The sequence below is a fragment of the Onychomys torridus genome, chromosome 7 (genome assembly GCF_903995425.1).
Source record: "Onychomys torridus chromosome 7, mOncTor1.1, whole genome shotgun sequence".
Taxonomy (NCBI): Eukaryota; Metazoa; Chordata; class Mammalia; order Rodentia; family Cricetidae; genus Onychomys; species Onychomys torridus.
The window spans coordinates 89,417,820-89,435,113 of NC_050449.1; the positions used below are offsets into that span (position 1 = coordinate 89,417,820).

A 17,294-nucleotide genomic window follows, 5' to 3' on the forward strand; every position below is an offset into this window, starting at 1 on the left:
TTGTGACTTCACAACAGCTACTGACGGACGCCCTCATGGTTCTCACGGGCCTCCCAGCTGATCCTAGCACTTGCACTGTTTTCTCTGCAGAGCTGGTTTGGAGAATTATAGCTTGAGCCTTTTGTGATATACCACACCATGCATGAGATGTTCAGAACAGGGCAATCTATGGAGAAGAAAACAGGATGGTGACTGCTTAGGGCTAGGATGAGATGGGAACTTGGGAAGGTGACAGTGAGTTTTGAGGCTTCTTTTTGAGGTGGTGAAAATATCTAAAATTATTGTGGCATTGATCATTTATGTCTGTGACTATTCTAAAAGCCATTGGATTATATTGGATTATATGCTCAAAACAGGTACTTTATGTGGCATATTGATTGTATCTCAGCGTCACTGTGGTGTTTGATTGATTGGTTTTGTTTATGAACTAGCCACCTTTTTGTTGATGTGGTAAATACTATGATGAAGGCACCTTATAGGAGGAAGGGTTTATTTGGGCTTATGGTTCCAGAGGGATAAGGGGCCATCACCATCACGGTGGGGAAACACGGCAGGAAGCAGGCATGGTGCAGGGGGAGTTGAGAGTTCACATTAAACAGAAAGCGGGACTCAGAGATAACTAACTTGGAGTAGCAGGAGTCTGTAGATTCTCAGAGCATGTTCCTAGTAACATACTTCCTCCATTCACCTCCTAAGCCTTCCCGAACAGTGCCGGTAACTGCAGGCGAGCTTCTAAACAGATGAGCCTGTGTGGGAGGCTCTCACTCAAACCCCCCTCCACTCCGTGGCCCTGGGGCTTTGTAGCCATATCACAATGCAAAATGCATTTAGTCTAACCCAAAAGTCCTCAAATGAGGGGATGCTCCAGGAAAAGACAAAGGGATAGAGGTGAGAGAAAGGCGGTTGTGGATGACAGAAGCACTGGAGAATTATAGGGTTAGACCTGGGGCATCAAATGGAGTTCAGCCTTGGGCAAAGGGGTTGACTCATGAGGAAGCTTGGATTTCTGCATGGGGATTACTGGCTGAGAGAAGGGCTAAAAGGACTACTAGGGAGCACCCATGGGAGACACCACGTGTTAGCAGTTCTGTGGGTTAGGAATGATTTCTTTGCAATAGCACTTATGGCATGTTCTTAAAAATTGACTTTGAGTTGTAAGCATTGTTTATATTATGAATTGACCTTCTAAAATGATTTATACTTTGATATAATTTAATTTATATTATTAGCAAGAGGGAGTGAAGGAAATATTGACTTATGAAGCCAACAAGCCTAGGCAGGAGAGTATGGGTTCAAGAAATTTGGAATAAGCTCAGACATAGTGTTGACTTCATAAGGAGGTTACAGACTGCAGAAGAAGTTGGGGGATGGGCATATTGTTTGGTAGAGTCCCACTTTCAAGAGGAGCAACAGGGGCGGGGGTTCCTAAAACAACTAGTGAACTCCAGGACAGCTTCTAAGAAAGCACCAGAGCTGCTGGAGACAATAATGAGCCAGGACTGTCACATGACCCCTCCGGAAGCCTCAAAGCATTCATTTTCCATGTTCACAAATTAATTAATGCATTTGTGTCTGCTAAGGTACTATAAAAGGTTCTGACTTCAACAATGTGTGCCATGGTCTCTGTAATCCAATAGTTAAAAACAGATGTGAGACAGATGTGCACAAACAGTGGTAGTTCCATCATTGTTTTTTTTCTTTGGCTACACCTCCCCACCACCTCTTCTCTCTGGAAAACAGATACTTGTTTTGGTAGGTAGTTTCTTTGCCGATTTCTTTCAGTGTCCACTTTTGCATTTTGGTTAGTAACAAGAGAGATCAGTCCAGTAAGACATTTCTAGAATTCTATCTTTCTCTACTTTTCAGAGTGTGGGGGTTGGAGAAGGTTCTCTGGTTTGTCTGCAATAGGGATGTAAATGGGAGGTCAAGCTCATGGCAAGGGTTCAGAGTCTCCTGAAGAGAGAGAGGGTGAGGATTGGGCTGGAAGTTGAAGGCTTGACTTGGTTGGAAAGGAAAAGGGAGAGGTAGGAGAGAAAAAGGCGACTGGGAACAGAGAGTGAATGGGGACAGGAGAGAGATCTGGGTCTAAACATCCTTAGTAAGCAAAGGGATTTTGGGGGAAGGGCCTCTGAAGAGAGCTTTGCTGTGTGTTGTGTTATGGGGCGCCCATACAATGCTATTTTTCAAGGTACTATAATCTGAGTGTGTCATTCAGAGTTCATAGTTGGAGTCTTCATCCTCCAAGCAGCAGTGTTGGGGAGCCAGGCTTTTGGGGAGGTGCTTGGGTCACAAGGGCTCAGCCTTCATGAATGGTTAGTGTCACTATAAAAGAACCTGAGGAAGGGAGTTGGGCGTTTGCTTCTCAGCCTCTGCCACACAAAGACATCGAGGTCTCTCTTCTCTAGAGTAATTTAGTGTTCAAGTGAGCATCTTGGAACTGCGAGAACTCAATTTCTAGATTTTTATAAGTCACCATGTCTAGGATATTTTCTTAGAGTAGCACAGATGGTCTAAGGCAAGAGGTCAGACTTTTATTTATTTATTTATTTATTTTTAGTGAAAGCCTTGGTAAGACTGAAGGCAGTTCAGGTTTGGGGCTTTTATGTCCCCTTCTGTTTTACGGTCAAGTTATATGTCTGTGCACGTTTGCTGTCTGAGTTCCTTGGCCTGAGTGTGTCACAGTATCACAGTTGACTTCAGTTGTTAACTTGACACATGGGAAGAGGGAACCTCACCTGGGGAACTGCTTCCCTCAGACCTGTGGGCATGTCTGTGGGGCATTTTCTCTTGATGGCTAATTGATGTAGGATGGCTCGGCCAATGTGGTGGTCCCAGTACTGGGCAGGTGAGCCTAGACTGTATAAGAAAGGATGCTGAACAGCCAGAAAGCAAGCTAGTGAGCAGTGTTCCTCCACCTCTGCCCCCGCTCCAGCCTCCAGACTCCTGCCTTGAGCTCCTGGCCTGGCTTCTCTCAATGATGGACTGTAAGCTGAACTAAACCGTTTCCTCCCAAGGTTGCTTTTGGTCATGTCATTTATCACAGAAGTAGAAAGAAAACGAGAGCAGTCGGGTGTGATTTTAAGTGAGTGCAGCAATGAATAAGCCCATTCAGCGTGGCCGTTCCTCCGTCTGGAGAAAACAGACTTCATTCACAATGTTCCTGCAGACCTCTGTGGTGAAGACAGTGCCTTGTCTAATTCTCTGGTCTCCTTATTTCATGTCTCATGCCTGGAGTCTGTTTGGCTGTAGGCCCCTCCCCCTGGCTTTTCTTAGGCATGTGTACCCTTCCCTCCCCGGTTGTCATTGTCCTTCCTCTGCCAGTCCAGGTGACCCTCCTTTTATGGACCGTTTTTTGGCATTCTCATTTTTTGCCATTTTCCTTTGAGCTTGAAATTCCCTCACTGATCTTTTCCATATCCTCACTCTAAACGTATGCTGAATCTTACCCAGTTCTGATTCCGAGAGTTCACCTGGCTCTTTCATAATCCACATATATCTTAAGTCAGAAATGCATTTGTTCATGTATTTCCAAAATATTGGGGTGGTGGAATGTGTCCCCAGGTAACTTCCCTTACTCCATTCAGGTCTCTGCCTGATACGGCAACTCCTCTGTATTGGTTAGGGTTCTCTAGAGGGACAGAACTGATATAGTGAATGTGACTTAGAGTCTGTGGTCCATCAAGTCCAACAATGACTGTTCAACCAACAGCAAGTTCAAGATCCAGTAGTTGTTCAACCATAGGGCTGGATGTCTCAGCTGGTCTTTAGTATATGCCAGAATCCCAAAGAAGTAGGCTCTAAAGCCAGCAGAAGAATGTACTTGCCAGTGAGAGACAGAACGAGCAGGCAAATAACAAAAGCTTCCTTCTTCCGGGTCCTTTCCATAGGCTGCCACCAGAAGGTGTGGCCCAGATCAAAGGTGGATCTTCCCACCTCAAAAGATCCAGATGAAAAGTGGGTCTTCTCACTTCAAATTATTTAATTAAGAAGAAAAAATCCCTTGCAGGTGTACCCAGCTGCCTGAGTTTCAGTTAATTTCAAATGTAGTCAAGTTGACAACCAAAAATAGTCATCACACCCTCCCTGGTTCCCTCATTCTTTCCCCGATTTATTTATTTATCATTTGCTATTGAACACACTTAGTTATTATCCCTAGAATTAGAATGTAAACACAAGGAATTTTTCTGAATTTCCAAACCTAGAATCATGCCAGGCATAAGTGTATGTGTGTGTGTGTGTGTGTGTGTGTGTGTGTGTGTGTGTGTGTGCTATGTATTATGGGTACACATGTATGAGTGGTTCTGTGTGTGTATGTATGCAGGCCAGAGGTCAACTTTGAGCCTCTCTTTCTATGGCTCTCCATTTTATTATTTTTTAAGACAAGATATCAAATGGGGGATCATAATTTCTTCTAAACTAGCTAACCAGCAAGCCCCCAGGTTCCATGTGACTTCCCCAACTGCCACCACTGGGTTGCAGGCATGTAGCACCCACAGGACTTTTACATGGGTCTTTTACACAGGACTTTTACAAAGCTTGCAGTTTACCCACTGAGCCCTCTCCACTGCCCTGTTAAAATTCTTCTCAAGTAAATGGATTCCTAGTAGCCCTTGTTACTCAGTCAATATAGAACAGATTTGAATAATCTGAAATACATTTCTGGAAATGTAATCTCATTAAACAAGACGTTATTGTTGCCCATGATAAAATTCTGAACAAACTAAACTACCAATAGTAACTTCTCTTTCTGTTCTATGAGGATTAAAAACAAACAAAACAAAACAAAAATCTCAAAGTAGAAGCCTAACCAGATGTCACTGACAAGTGGTTAAAGGATGTGCTTCATATTTAGTATTTGGAATTTATAATATTAACTAGACAGAAGCAAAGGGAAAATGAATGATAAGCATTTTCTACTTACAAAGAGAATTATTGATTTTTATATTTTGCTCTGCTGGAGTTGGATGACATATTTGAGTTGGCATTTGGAATGAGGGTACATTATATGACTCTTTAAAATTATAATTATCCGAAGAAATCATAAACCATGCATCTATCATTTACATGATGACTGTAAAGCATGGGACCTGGCTAAGTCCCCTGAGTCGATAGCAGTCAGGCCAGCTCAGAAGTTCCTGATGTCCTTGTCTCCATTCCCCAGGGGCGACAGAACCTGGCCCAGCTGTGTGAGAAGTTTTTACTGGCTTTTTTTTAAATAGTTGTTTAACCCATGTTTCATTATTTTTAAAGTTTTGTCAAAATAATCATATACATCATTAAGAAAATAAATAGCATCAATGGTTTCCTGTCTCTCCACACAAGCAATCATTCCTGACCTCTTCAGACATTTCTGGGTGATCTCTCCAGACCTGTAAACAATGTGCTTAGATCCACTTTACAGGAACAGGAGGAAGATCAGTTCCTGCCAACAGAGCAAGTGTTTGGACTGTGTCTGACACATCCTTAGCAAACTGGAGACTGCAAGGTACCAGAGCAATCTTATACTTACTTTTTTCCTGAGGACCTGGGTCCCCTAGAAGAGCAACCAGTGTTCTTAACAGCCCAGTGGTTCTCAACCTTCCTAATGCTGAGACCCTTTAATACAGTTCCTCATGGTGTGCTGACCCCCAACCATCAAATGATTTTTGTTGCTACTTCATAACTGTAATTTTGCTACAGTTATAAGTCATAATGTAAAAATCTGTGTTTCCCAGTGGTCTTAGGTGACCCCTGTGAAAGGATTAGTCAACCCCAGAGGGGTTGCGACCCACAGGTTAAGAACCATTGCTCCAGCCCCTTCAGATGTTCTTATTGTACATATTGAATTGGCAATGTGATTCTAATTCAACTCCATTTTCTTGTACTTGGGTGGGGCATGTCATTGGACAGCTTTCCTACGTGGTGGCTTATTGTCATCTCTCACTTGTATGAAGCTAACTAACGATTAAGAGGTCCTGCTTTTGCTGAAAGCTCACTGCCTCCTCACTTGAGCCTTCAAGGTAACCAAAGGGGGCGTAAAGCCTGGCCCTTCTCTTTCGTTCTGTGTCTGTCTCCTTTACTCTGGGTCAAATGTCAGACTCCTGTTCTACTCCGCACAGGAGTGTGGTGGTCATCGAGGAGTGTCTGAAAATAAGCGACACAGGGTATTCAGCCCACAGTTATCTAACCCTTTTCAGGCTAAAGACACAAAAATAAGAATAACTAAGATACTTTACTATCTGCCTTTACAGCATCCTGGTCCAGGGCTAGGTGTCCGAAAGTCTCCAGTCCGTCCTGAACCTGAAGTCACTTTGGTTTCCAGGAATGTGAAGCCTCGTAGGTCACCCCATGATGGTAAGTGGAAGCAATCAATGTTCCTATGTTGGGAACCAAGGAGCAACCATCTCATGGGAACTGGCTTGTCCTCTCTGCCAATAAGGACTTTTCCAGAGTTGCCCTGTAGAATGAAGACTTAGGTGGACCACAGACTGACAGAGGCGGCTTAATTATGCATGTGATGTACAATGTCTCCTCGCCTAGCCCTACCGCTCCTGTCGGGTCCCAGAAGACTCCGTGCTTCATCTCTGTCTTCCCAACATTGCTACATCTGGTAAAAATGCTTCCCTGATTTTCCATTATTACTTTCTCATGATTTCCAGGGCTAATGGACAGACTTGATTCGTTGGGACTCCTGGAGTCCGGCCACTGGCCACTCTAGACTTTAGTAAGTGAACTAATACATAATGCACTTGTTACAATGTGATGTAACCATCTGTTGCTTTTACTTTTACTCTGATAACTAGGTAAAGACCCAGATATTTAACAGGGAACTCCAAATACCAGCATATGGAGTCTTATCTTTGAGGGGAGAGCGAGGTGTTAGAGGTTACCCCTCTCCATCTGGCTGGGTACACAGAAGTAGAGTGAGTCCTGTCTGGCTGCCAGGTGACTGCCAAGAGGTCATTTGCTCATCCGTGGGGTGTTATTAATCGCCATAGATCCAGTTCCGTTGTTCACTCAGCTGATATTTACAGATTGCTGGGGCTCTCAGGGTTTTTGTTGTGAAAGATCTCTGTCTGGGTTTTAGCCTCCAGCCCTCACTCGTACAATGCAGGTTTGACATCCCTGCCCCTCCTGTCAAAATTCCCCCGTCCACCACCCACCTCCAGAAACTCTTTGAAATCACTTCTCTGCCGTGAGTCCCCTCAACATTGGTGGATTTGTATCATTTTTCAAGAGCCTTTACTATTATCTTAGTATCATCTTGGTTAGGAGAAAACAAGCAGGTTTAATTTGCTGTCTTTCATCAAATACCTGTTTACTGTCTGGGTAGGTACAGTTCCAGGGTCCTATGTCTGAAGTCCTAGGCCTTTTACATGCTTTTCTTGAAGCTGTTGGTCCTGGACACTTCTGAGGCAAGGTAGTCCTCCCCCAGGTGACACGCTTTAGTTGAGAGCCCTTTAGAGATTGTTGCCAAATGCAACCCGCAACCTGCAATCCCCAACTAGATACAGTCTTTCTGAATCTGCAATTAGCAGTAGAAAGGATTTTAGGCAAGGGTTCAGGAACAATGTTCCAAGTAATGCTGGAAACCATTCATGAATAAGATATAATCACTGCCAAGCTCTGAAGTCCTTCTGAGCATGCTTTTACTGTAACTACTTCTCATTCCTCTGTGCCATTGCAGGACGTCAGGACGCATACTAGCTCCAGAATGGATGTGGGTTCTTCCTTTAAAATAGAGGGGTAATTCTATTCTGAATAAGAGTCATTCATTGGCTTCTAATTCACTATTATCATTATGTTTACAATATGAACATGCTGAATAGTGGAATTCATGAGCATTTAGGCATTTAAAAGTGTTATTGGCAATTGACTATAACTTCCACAGATGAAGAACAAAACCTCAACCAGCTAACCAGAAATAACAGTAAATTGGTAACCACATCCCTATTTAAGGGATAATAGTTGTCCATGTCTATGGCCATACCACCCTGAATGTACCCGATCTCAATTGGTAATAGTTGGCCATGTTAAAGGAAAGCCATATTATAGTATAAGAAAGGCATCATTCTGGACAATTTTCAGTATTAGATATGTTTAGAGCCCATCAAAGAGTCACAGAAAAGCAGAGGCACAGGGCCCCTCTTCCTGCTGGCAGCTGGCACCTGATGTTCTCAGAACTCAAGCGTTAGAATGTTGCCTGCAGTCTGCTACATGATGGAGCCCATGATCAGAAAAGGGGGCAGGAAACCCAGGATGTCCATCAGATAAAGCTGTGCATCCTGAATGATAGGATGAGAATTTGGAAGGAGTGTCTTGGAAAAATGCAAGTAGTGTAATTCTCTGGGGTATCAGGGAAGGGGAACAGGGATGTCCTGTGACTCGGACTAGAGAAACCAATCTTGCGCCATATGAGCACGCCAGCCAGATTCACCCTTTCCTGATGCTGCATTAAGAATAGTTGCACTGGGGCTGGAGAGATGGCTCAGATGAGTTCAATTCCCAGCAACCACATGGTGGCTCACAGCCATCTATAATGAGATCTGGTGCCCTCTTCTGGCCTGCAGCCATACATGCTGTATACATAATAAACAAACAAACAAACAAATAGATAAATAAATAAATAAGATAAATAAACAAACAAATAAATCTTTAAAAAAAGAATAGTTGCACTTTCACAGACTGAGGGTCTTCTCAGTCACATGTGCGTTGATCACCACTGAATCAGAGTAGCAGCAATCAGTATGCATGTAGTCAAGACGCTCAGATTAGTGGCAGCAGGAGTCATTCCCAGTCTGTGTGAGAGGAACAATCAGGGTCTACTGGGGTCACTGACAGCAGTTGGAGACAGGGCAGATTTTCCTGACTGGAGCCATCCCATAGTTAGAATCAGTGGGACATTCAAGGCCCACAGGCTTAGCAAAAGCCGTCTGGTCTTTCCCTCCCTCCCATTCTCCAGCAGTTCTCATGGACTGATTCCAACAATAGCCTCCCTGACTTGCAAGCCTGGGAAACCTGTTTGCAGGGGTCGGCACCTGTAATGCAGAGCCATTAGGAGGAGCATGAAGAATGGATCTGAAAGCAAGTAGGCTATGCCCTGTGCATTGTATTGCACACATTATGGACACTCCTTAGATTAAATATCTAGTAAGACACTCTGCATCATATAAATATGTGCGTATGTGTGCTCCTGCAGCTCCCTGCCTGCAGCCAAATGAGCCATAAGCTATTGCTAATATAGCTGTCAATGACATGATATTTTAAAATGTGTAATAAGCCAGGAAGTTTATTGACCATCCATCTTTGAACAGAAAATTATTTCCATCTTCTGGTTTTATTTCCGGCCATAACACTAGAAGTATCTGGTCTCAGATGCATGGCTACCATTCCCATGACACACACATAAACACCACACAAACCACACACATACTGCTTCGTCTGTGTGTCCTTTAAACCAATGCCATCTAAGCTTAACAACATTTTTGGGCAACTTTCACAAGAAGGTAATGGAGCAACGTTCTGAAACCTGGGCTTCACAGGTGGCAAAGGACTGTTCTTCACCCTCTCTAAAAGCTGGTGGAGAAGTAAGGAGCTGGCTGTTTTCCCTCACCCTTGCCACCTGGCAGGTGGCAGGATAAAGCATTAGTTGCAGACAGTGCCTTCTTAGATTCTGAAATGTGTAGGACTTGTGGAGAATGCTGGCGTCTGGCCTTCTTCAGCTGAGAGCATCCAGCTACAAAGGAGGTGGGAAAGGCTGAGAGGCAGCGCTGGCAGTCTGCTCTCTCCAAAGTCTGATGGTCCAGCATTCAGAGAGGCAGGCTGTACACACCCCTGTGGGTACCGACTCACTTCCGTCTTCTGAGTCCAAGGGTCTCATTGTAACTTTCCCTTTGATTGAGAAGACTTTAAATAATGAGAAAATGGAACCCCAAAGCTGAGGGTTGTACTGGCTGTTGCATCCTCGCCTTTTGCTGCAAGGAGGTTACAGCTTGGAAGGACAAAAGAAACCACATACATATCCTAAACAATGGTAACAACATTGGGAGGAGGGAGAAAAGGAGACTGTAATAAATTAGAGGGGGGACATCCCCAGGCAAATAATTAGCCCTTATTCCAGTGTTGTTAGGCCCCTGTAAGAAAAATGTCTGGATAGCAGCTGCTCAGACCAGCTAAAGCAGCCTCTGGAGTGATCTGGATAGTCAAGTGTTCTGAGGACCCTGTCTGTGATTTCAGCACTTAGCAGTGTTGGAAAGCCCCAGTAATCCCTGAGCATAGTGTGGCAAGGAAGACAACCGAGTTCCTGGCAGAGGTGTGGCTTTCCTAGCTGAGGAATCTCTGCACTGCTCAGAACAGTGGAGCCCAGCAGTGGGAAGACTGGACCCAGTGGAGGAAGCTCTAAACAGTGCTTGCAACAAACAGCATGTGTCTGCAGCCATTTGTGTGTATGCACAAGCTCTTGTGTGCATATTTTTAATTTTCTCTTGTGTGTTAATTAGTAGAGGAATCACTGGGTCACATGGAAAGTTTAACATTCTGAAGAACTGCTATGTCCTTTTTGCAACTGGTTGGACTGTTTTAAAATCCCACCAGCAGTATGAACCTTCATCTCTCTCCATCCTCATCAATGTTTGCTACTATCTGTCCTTTCCATTGCAGTCATTGTGATTTTGGTTGGCATTTCCCTGATGATTAATAATTCGAACATCTTTTCACATGTTTGTTAACCACATTAAAATTTCATTTATTTTATGTGTGTATGTGGGGTGTGTGTGTGTGTGTGTGTGTGTGTGTGTGTGTGTGTGTGTTCATGGGTGGGTATGTGAGTAGGGAGGGAGAAGGGTAATAGTGACATGTGTCATGATGTGTGTGTGTGTGTGTGTGTGTGTGTGTGTGTGTGTGTGTGTGAGAGAGAGAGAGAGAGAGAGAGAGAGAGAGAGAGAGAGAGAGAGAGAGAGAGAGAGAGGGATCAGAGGATAACTCAGGTTCCAGTTCTCTCCCTCTACCATGTAGGTTGGGTCTGGAGATCAGAACCCAGGTCATCAGGTGCCTTTACTCACTTAGCCTTCTCACCAATTCAAACCTCTTACATATTTTCTTTAAAGAAATGCCTATTTGGGTTATTAGTCTTTTTATTATTGGGCTGTAAAGAGAGTCTTCATATATTCTAGGTATAAGTCCCGTTTTAGAAATAATTTGCAAATAATTTTTCCTATTGTGCGGGCTGTTCTAGGATGCTTCTCTCCCCCCATCTCTCCTGTGTTCATGTTGGCACAGGTGAACGTGTGTGCCTTAGTATGTGTGTGTTCCTCTAGCATCTTCCTCCTTGGTGCTTTGTTTGGTTTTGGTTTTTTGAGACAGGGTTTCTCACTGCCCTAGAAGTTCCCCAAGTCAGTGAGGCTAGCTAGCCAGTGAACCCCAGGAATGTGCCCGTCTCAGTCTCCCCATCCCTGGAATTAGTGCATCATCACACCCCCTGTTCTCTTTTCATGTGATCGAGGGATCAAACTCTGGTCTTCATGCTTACGAGACAAGCACTTTCTTGACTGTTCCATTGCTGGAGCCTGGAGCCTGTTTCCTAATCTGATTTTCAATCATAGTTTCCAGTATCCGATGCACTGGATTCATCTGATGCACTGGTCTTTCGGGAAAGTCTTTAATTGTCCCTTTTACCTACCGTCCAATTCCAACTTCCTTAGAATAAATAAAAGCTTCAATTTGCTTGTTATATGAAAACTGGAACTGGATGTGTGCACCGTCCATGTGTTAGTGAACTTCCTAAAAAAATGCTTGACTAGCTAACTCACCTAAGAGAGCTCCGGGGGTTCCAGGCATTGCCACGTTTGACCCTGCTGCTTCTGGCCTGTGACGAGGCTGCACATTATGGCGGGAAGTGTATTACCATACAAAACTGCTCACTTCATAGTGGACAAGTGAGCAAGAGGTGGGGGGTTTTCTACCCCCTTCTACTACACAGCCACAAGGCCAAACACCTCCAAAGTTTCTGCTGCCACCCAGTACTGCCATAGTAGACACTAAGCCCTCAGTACATGGGCCTTCATGGGACATTTAACATCCAAATTACAGAAGCTTAAGATTTGGAAGTACAAATGACTTTTTTTTTTCATGTATCTCTGTGTGTGGTATGCATGTATGTGTGTTCATATGTATATGGGCACATATAAGTGTGTGTGCATACTTGCACATGTGCTTGATGGCCTGAGGCTAATATAGAGTCTTCCTCAATTGCTCTTCACCTTATTCGTTGAACCCAGAGTTTGCTAATATAACTAGTCCAACTACCTCCGGGAATCTCACTCAGCCAACTCATGTAGGTTCAAGGTAGTCTAAGCTCTAGGCTCATGCTTGGGCAGCAAATGCTTTATCTACTGAGCCACCTTCTCAGCCCCAAATGACTTTTTAGTAACAGATTACTACTTTATGTGTATGAATGGTTGGCCTGCATTATATATGTGTACCACAAGCATGCCTGGTGCCCACAGAGGTCAGAAAAGGGTATTGGATCCTCTGGAATGGGAGTTAGAATGGTTGAGCCAACATGTAGCTGCTGGGAATTGAACCCAGGGCTTCTGCAAGAGCAGCAAGTGCTCTAAACCACTAAGCCATGTCTGCAGCCCCCTCCCTAGTATAATATTTGAACAACAAACTTTTAAATAAAATCCTAAGCCTTTCCTGGACTCATTTTCTGTGTTGTGAATTGGAGGAAGGTTTTGGAATCTGTGCTTGATGAATTTCTAAGCATACTTCCCCTCTAACATTCAAGAAAACTAATAACACAATTGACAGCCATTCCTGGCAGCATGCAGGGCTCAGAGAAAGACACTTCGAGTAAACACTGCATTAGGTGTGGCTGTGTTCCTCAGAGTACTGTGACTTACACATAGTAATTAGTAAACTAAATCCCTATTAAATCCCTATTGAGACCCATAGCTATAAAAATCATTGTCTTTGTTAGAGTTTCTACTGCTGTGAAAAGACACCATGACCAAGGCAACTCTTATAAAGGAAAACATTTTATTGGGGCTGGCTTCCAGTTCAGAGGTTCAGCCCATTATCATCATGGTGGGGAGCATGGCTGCATGCAGGCAGACATGGTACTGGAGAGGAAGCTGAGAGTTCTACATCTGGAATGGCAGGAAGTAGAAAGAGAGAGCCACCAGGCCTGGCTTGAGCATTTTAAACCTCAAAGTCCACACTTAGTGACATACTTCCTCCAACAAGGCCACACCTCCTAATAGTGCCACTCCCTGGTGACCAAGCATTCAAATATATGAGCCTATGGGAGGTCATTCCTATTCAAATCACCACAACCATTAAGATATTATGATCCACTCAGTGGTGGTGGTGCCATACACCTTTAATTCCAGCACTCTGGTGTCAGAGACAGGATCATCTCTGTGAGTTCGAGGCCAGCCTGGTCTACAGAGTTAGTTCTAGGACAGCCAAGGATACATATAAAGAAATCCTGTCTGGAAAAAACAAACAAAAACAAAAACCAAACCAAGATGGTGTGATCCAAGTTTATATCCCTAGATTCTTTGTCCCGTGGATCCATTAGCTGATTCAGCACTTTCATCTGTAGGTGTTAACAGGTGTGAGAATTGTGCCAAAAATAGGGTCTTTGGTTCCTAAAGTTATTCCTCCCTTCTCTGTACCATGCTAGGCTTTCTAATTTTAGTAGGTGGCCTTACCTCCAATAAGATGCTCATCAAAATCCTAAATATCGATCAGAGCTGCTCTTCCTTCGAGGTTATCCAACTACTCAAACGCCTTGTCCTGGGGCTGGGGAGATGACTCGGTGGTTAAGAGCACTTCCTGTGCAAGTCCTGAGCACCCATGAGAAAAGGCAGCACTGACATACATGCCTGTGACCACAGTGCTGTGGAGCAGAGCAGAGACAAACAGATCCCAGCTCAATGTCCAGTCAGCCTAGATGAGACGGTGACCTTCTGTTTCAGTGAATGGCACTGCTTTAAAGGAATATGGTGGACAGTAACAGAGGAAGACACTCAACATCTTCCTCTGGCCTCCACAGTCATGTGCTCGACAGGCACATGACCTGAAAACCCGTGGTACCCATGTGCATGTATCACACACACACACACACACACACACACACACACACACACACACACAAACACAGAGACAGAGACAGAGAGAGAGAGAGAGAGGGAGAGAACCTTGTCCTTACCTTCTAAACACATCCATTTGTTACTTTCTGTCTTAGGGTTTCTATTGCTGTGAAAAGACCATGACCATAGAAACTCTTATAAAAGAAAACATTTAATTGAGGTGGATTACAGTTCAGAGGGTCAGTCCATTATCATCATGGTGGGGAGCATGAGCATGGTGGCATGCAGGCAGACATAGTGCTGGCTACATCTTGCAGGCAACAGGAAATGGTCTCAGACACTGGGCACTATCTTGAGCATAGGAACCCTCAAAGCCTGCCCTCACAGTGACACACTTCCTCCAACAAGGCCATAGCTATGTAGCATGAATCTTAAAAGTTCTTATTAATACAATCAAACCTGAGGCCAGGTATTGGGGTGAATGCTGGAAGATCAGAGAGGTGGAACAAGCCACAGCTACCTCACCTCACCAGTTCCTCAGCTGATCCTGTTTCCTCAGACTGGAAGCCTCTGAGTCCTTATCCAAATGAATCTCAGCTGAACTGCTTCTTGAAAGCCTGAAATCTTAACCAGCCAAAAGCTTCTAGTTTCTGGTCTTCATGCCTTATATACCTTTCTGCTTCCTGCCCTCACTTTCTGGGATTAAAGGCATGTGTCACCATGCCTGGCTGTTTCCAATGTGGCCTTGAACTCACAGAGATCCAGACGGATTTCTGCCTCTGGAATACTAGGATTAAAGGCGTGAGTGCCACCATTTTCTAGCCTCTGTATCTAATGGCTGTTCTGTTCTCTGACCCCAGATATGTTTATTATGGTGCACAATATTTGGGGGAACACTATACCACCACATTTCCCCTTTTTTGTCTAAAATTTAAAAAAGCTTACAACTAGTGCAAGAAAAACTATATCCAATAAGTATATATAATATATACAATCAAGAATTACATTAACAATGTCTAGTCCATTAACATTTGACAGGTTCAAATGAAAAACTTCATTAATATATAACAATGTTCAGTCCAGTAACATTTGATAAACTCAGACAAAATTTTACATTACTTATCCTATTTAAAACAAGTAGTTCCTTTTTAAAAAGTAGATTCAATCTTCTGGTCCCAGGCTCTTTGGGAGCCGCCGGTTACTGTTTCGACATGGCCAAGTCCAAGAACCACACCACACACAACCAATCTCGAAAATGGCACAAAAATGGTATCAAGAAACCCCGGTCGCAAAGATATGAATCTCTCAAGGGGGTGGACCCCAAGTTCCTGAGGAACATGCGCTTTGCCAAGAAGCACAACAAGAAAGACCTGAAGAAGATGCAGGCCAGCAACGCAAAGGCAGTGAGTGTGTGTGCAGAGGCCATCAAGGCCCTCGTGAAGCCCGTGAAGCCCGAGGTGGTTAAGCCCAAGATGCTGAAGGGCCCCAGCCACAAGCTCAGCCGCCTTGCTTTCATCGCTCACCCCAAGCTCGGGAAGCGGATTAGAAGCTACATGGCCAAGGGTCGTAGGCTCTGCCAACCAAAGCCCAAGGCTCAAACCAAGGCTCAGCTCCAGCTCAGGCTCCCAAAGGTGCCCAGGCCCCTGTGAAGGCCCCATAGAAAAGGTTTCTGACTACCAGACAGATGGATTGGTGTGACACACCTACACACTATTTGTAGATGATCAGGACCCCATGCTCTTTTTACAAATAAACTTGAGGCAGGATCTGTTTTTAAAAAATTGACCTTTTTATCTTATATCCATATTCTCTTTTTTCTTTTCATAATAGATTCAGTAATCTACCTTTTGTCATTTTTATATCCTTCCCTCTTTTTTTTTAGAGTAGATTCAATCATCTACCCATTTATCCTATTATTTCTTCATCTTTTTTCTTAAAGTAGATTCATTGATCTACCTCATATCTATATTCTCTTTTTTCTTTTTCTTTTTTTAAAACAAAAACTCTGAAACTAATCTCCTTGTTCAGCTTTTTTCCTGACCATTAACAATTAACAACTTGTAACCAACCATCATAAACAATGACAATATCCATAACTTATTAAACAACCAAAAACCTCCCATCCCACCTCTTGGGAAAGTGGACGTTGTTTTCTTAAAATTACTTCCTGCTTTCTGGGAGTGAAGACATCTTTAGGGGATCCTAAAAAGAAAATTTTTGGGTTAATTGTCAAGTCCTGAGAGAGTTAGCTATATCATTTGTCCAATCTCTGCATAATGGGAAAGTGCAGGGCTTGTTTCAAGTCCTTGTCAAATAGTCTGTCAGGCTGGATCATCTCAGCTTGGGTATCCTTGAACACACAGAGATCCAGGTAGATCTCTGCCTCTGGAATGCTAGGATTAAAGGTGTGTGCTACCACTGCCTATCCTCTATGTTTAATATTGTGGCTGTTCTGTTCTCTGACCCCAGATAAGTTTATTAGCATGCACAATATTTTGGGGGAACACAATACCACCACAATACCTATTTCAACAAAGCCACACTTCCTAATAGTGCCACTCCCTATGAGCTTATGGGGGCCAACGACACTCAAACTACCATACCTTCTTATCCTCTCTAGAGTTCAACACTCTTGTTGGGATGGCTCTGTTCTCTTCCCTGAGTTCCTCTGGTAGCTTCTTTCCGATGACCCTGATTCTACTCCATCATGTCAGCATGACAGCATCGAGAATCACCTGGGAGGTGGGCCTCTGGCATGCCTGTGTTAGGAAGTATCTTGATTATGTCAGTTGATGTGGGAAGACACATCTTACCACGGGTTGGGGCTTAGACTGGATCGAAGGGGAAGAGGGGACTGAGCACACGCAGCCATCACTCTCTGCTTCTCAGTTACAGATGCAATGTGATCAGTTCCCTCAATCTGCTACACCTGTGCTGTCCCAGTCACAAGGACTGTAATCAGGAAATGGGAGCCAATTAAACATTTCTGTCTTAAGTTGCTTTTATCAGGGCCTTTTGCCATAGCAAGAAGGAAAGAAATAAAAACACCTGCCTACAGTCCTTTCTCCACACCAGAGCCAGGATGAAGCTATAAAAAACCCAAAGTGGATCATACCACTCTGTGGTTCAAATTCTCCAAAGACTCCCCATCACCCCCAACAGAAACCCAAATCCTAACCCTTCCCTTGAAACCTCAAGTGATAGTGTCTCTCTTCCTCCTAG

General features: G+C 43.9%; 1 protein-coding gene and 1 long non-coding RNA gene across 2 annotated transcripts in view; both read left to right on the forward strand.

Annotated features, from left to right (window-relative positions):
• Positions 1-17,294, forward strand: part of LOC118587061 — a 99,132-nt gene that overhangs the window by 33,217 nt on the left and 48,621 nt on the right. Inside the window, exon 3 of the long non-coding RNA XR_004945426.1 lies at positions 6,231-6,333. This is a non-coding gene — a long non-coding RNA (uncharacterized LOC118587061). The remainder of the gene's footprint in view (positions 1-6,230; positions 6,334-17,294) is intronic.
• On the forward strand, positions 15,233-15,736 carry LOC118587059 (60S ribosomal protein L29-like). The gene has a single exon (XM_036192669.1). It carries the CDS (start codon positions 15,284-15,286, stop codon positions 15,719-15,721), a length of 438 nt encoding a protein of 145 aa, XP_036048562.1. The 5' UTR covers positions 15,233-15,283; the 3' UTR covers positions 15,722-15,736.

Excerpts from the sequence above, each read along its gene's own strand:
- LOC118587059 (XM_036192669.1), top strand. The coding sequence starts at position 15,284 with ATGGCCAAGTCCAAGAACCACACCACACACAACCAATCTCGAAAATGG.